The sequence below is a fragment of the Dipodomys ordii genome, unplaced genomic scaffold (assembly GCF_000151885.1).
Source record: "Dipodomys ordii isolate 6190 unplaced genomic scaffold, Dord_2.0 Scaffold147, whole genome shotgun sequence".
Lineage (NCBI taxonomy): Eukaryota > Metazoa > Chordata > Mammalia > Rodentia > Heteromyidae > Dipodomys > Dipodomys ordii.
Window position 1 is genome coordinate 1,456,344 of NW_012267363.1, and position 3,371 is coordinate 1,459,714.

Sequence of the window (3,371 nt, forward strand, 5' to 3'; positions counted from 1 at the left end):
CCTGGGCACTGTCCCTCAGCTCTTCAGCTCAAAGCTAGCACTCTACCACTTGAGCCACAGTGCCACTTCAGGCTTTTTTCTTTTTTGCTTATGTGGTGCTGAGGAATCAAACCCAGGACCTCATGCATGCAAGGCAAGCGCTCTACCACTGAGCCACCATCCCAGCCCATCCCCATTTCACAGATGGGTCTCAGCTGAGGTAAAGTTGCTCAAATCTCCTGTTAAGAGTTGAGTTTAGAGTCCAAATCTGGTTGTATCCAGACTAGTTTGTGCCTATATATCCAACTGTGATCCAGGACTTCTGATCTGACTCCATTTGCTTGCTATAGTTTTCAGTTCTGAAGATTAAAAAAAAAAAAAAAAAAGCCCTGAAGTCTCCATAGGCAGAGGGCGAAGCTGAATTCCCGCAACTGGAACGTATCCTTCTATCCGGAACTAAAGGGCGAGAACATTGTTTCCCGGCGGAGTGGGAAGGAAGCAGTCAAAGGACCGGAAGTTCATGTTTTATCGTACCAACGCTGGCAATCCAAACCCGGGTGAGGCCGCATCGCACTGCCCTTTCCCAAGATGGCTTCGAAGATAGGTTCGAGACGCTGGATGCTGCAGTTGATTATGCAGCTGGGCTCGGTGCTGCTCACACGCTGCCCCTTTTGGGGTTGCTTCAGCCAGCTCATGCTGTATGCTGAAAGGGCCGAGGCGCGTCGGTGAGCTTGCTTGTTTAGTCCGCGCGGCTGGGGGCAGTACGGCCTGTCTGGAGCTGGGGCGCGGTGATGTGGGCAAGTTGGGACTCAGACATTGGGACCCTGGGACTGAGAGGAATTGGGAGGGGATCTGGTCCAGGAGATATCCGGCCAGATCTGATGCTGCAGTCTTAGCTACCGGAGAGGTCTGCAGTTTGGGGGAACAGTACAGCTTGTGGAAACTCCCGGGATCTCTGGTTCCTCTTTGTCGCTTCATTCTGACCTTTCTTCCCACTCTCGGCCCGCAGGAAGCCAGACATCCCGGTGCCATACTTGTACTTCGACATGGGAGCAGCTGTGCTGTGCGCTAGTTTCATGTCCTTCGGAGTGAAGCGGCGCTGGTTTGCTCTGGGGGCCGCACTCCAGCTGGCCATTAGCACCTATGCGGCCTACATCGGGGGCTACGTCCATTATGGGGACTGGCTGAAGGTGAGCGCGTCAAATCTAGAACAGACTTTCCCAAAGTCACCCCACAGTTACCACACTCATAGAACCAGAACCCGGGGTCCTTTTAAACCATTACTTTGGTAATAATCCCAGACTGATAGGGCAGAAGGGATTTTGGAGACTATCTGGTCTACAGATCTGATTTCATGAACTGTAACTAAGACAATACATACCAGAGCCTGTGCCAGGCACTGCAGGCTTGGAGATTAGGTTAGACCTAGGGACTGTCCATCCAGTAGAGGAGACACATATGTGAACAACTATGGGATCAATGGAGTTTTTAAGTGCAATCGATTCTACTACAAGAAAGAAGGGAAGGAAGGAAGGAAGGAAGGATAGATCAAACATGGGGCTTAGCCTTCAAACTTAGGGGTGGGGGAGGGGCAATGTGTGGTGTCTGGGTTATGCCACTTACTTTCTGTAGGACCATGGACATTTTTCTTAATCCCTCTGGGCCTCAGTTTCTACTTCTGTAAAAAAGAATTATCTATTCCTGCTGTACCTGTCCATCGCACTTGGAATAGGTAAGAGGGTTCATCAGATGGAATGGGATATATAGAGATGGGCAGCCAGGAGAAATGTGGGTGCTGCAGTTCCTGACTTGGGTCTCCTTGTCCTGGCATAGGTCCGAATGTACTCACGCACAGTTGCCATCATTGGCGGCTTTCTGGTGCTGGCTAGTGGGGCTGGGGAACTGTACCGTCGGAAACCTCGTAGTCGCTCTCTACAGTCCACCGGCCAGGTGTTCCTGGGCATCTACCTCATCTGTGTGGTAAGTTGGGACATTGTTGGTTGGAGGTGACTGGTTAAATGTGGTTAGCTCAGGCCAGGCAGAATCCCAGGAAAGGGTGCAGAAGAAGGCCTGATATATAGCTCCTAATAGCCTGGCTCTCAGGAGGTATCCTATACAACTTCTGGGCCTCAGGCTTTCCAAGCACTTGAGCTCTTTTGGTAAAAGTCCCTTCTTCCAATTGTATTGCTACCAAGTAAAGACGCTCAACCCTGAAGAACAAGCTAGTTCCTTCATGGCTCCAGCTTCCAGGTCACTGCTGGAGAGATGTGGTGTGCTTCAGGCCGAAGTAAGGACTCTTCCGTCTAGAGCTGATGGGAGCTACTCAAGGTAGATAGCTTTGGTACTTCCTGGTGCTAAGGCTCCAGGCACCTGGTGTCATCTTAATAACCAGGTTCATATACCATGAGGCTTCCATGGAATATTCAGAGGTAGGAGCCCCAGGGGAATGGAGATACAGCATAGCCTCTTGGGGCCTTACAGTCAGCCTTACTTTTAGAGTCCCCATTCTTAGAGGCTACTCAGAAGCCCACTTAGCAAGGTCTGACTTATATGGTGCCTTCCCCACATGGGCATCACAGCCTGCTGGAGAGGCTTAAAGGATGATGTTTCCCCAGGCCTACTCACTGCAGCACAGCAAGGAGGACCGGCTGGCATATCTGAACCACCTTCCAGGGGGGGAGCTGATGATCCAGCTGTTCTTTGTGCTGTATGGTGTCCTGGCCCTGGCCTTCCTATCAGGCTACTATGTGACCCTGGCTGCTCAGATCCTGGCTGTCCTGCTGCCCCCTGTCATGCTCCTCATTGATGGCAATGTGGCCTACTGGCACAACTCACGGCGTGTTGAATTCTGGAACCAGATGAAGCTCCTGGGTGAGAGCGTGGGCATCTTTGGGGCTGCTGTCATCTTGGCTACTGATGGCTGAGTTTCACAGTGAGATGCTGAGATAGACACAGGAAGCCATTGAGGACCACCCTGCCTTCCACCTTGCTGACCCAGTGCTGTTTATTTATGCTTCTTAGTGCTTGATACTTTTTATTTTTTTTGTTGGTCGTCGGGCTTGAACTCTGGGCCTGAGCATTGTCCCTCAGCTCTTCAGCTCAAGGCTAGCACGCTACCACTTGAGCTACAGAGCCACTTCCGGTTTTCTGGTGGTTTATTGGAGATGAGTTTCACGGACTTTCTGCCCAGGTTGGCTTTGAACCTCAATCCTCAGATCTCAGCTTCCTGAGTAGCTAGGATTATAGGTGTGAGCCACCAGCACCTGGCTTACTTTTTTTTTAAATAGGCAAGTCTTTCTAACTCCTGGCTGGACCTCTTGGAGAGTAGGAGCTCTATTGCTAATATTTCACAGTTCTTTCTTCCTTCCTTCCTTCCTTTTTTTTTTTTTTTT

General features: G+C 50.6%; 1 protein-coding gene across 1 annotated transcript; it reads left to right on the forward strand.

Moving 5' to 3' along the window:
- Positions 1–517: 517 nt before the first annotated feature.
- Positions 518–3,082, forward strand: Tmem101 (transmembrane protein 101). Its single transcript, XM_013031962.1, has 4 exons — positions 518–704; positions 989–1,169; positions 1,813–1,959; positions 2,595–3,082. The coding sequence occupies exons 1-4, from the start codon at positions 568–570 to the stop codon at positions 2,901–2,903; spliced, it is 774 nt and encodes a 257-aa protein (XP_012887416.1). The 5' UTR covers positions 518–567; the 3' UTR covers positions 2,904–3,082.
- The last annotated feature ends 289 nt before the right edge of the window (positions 3,083–3,371 follow it).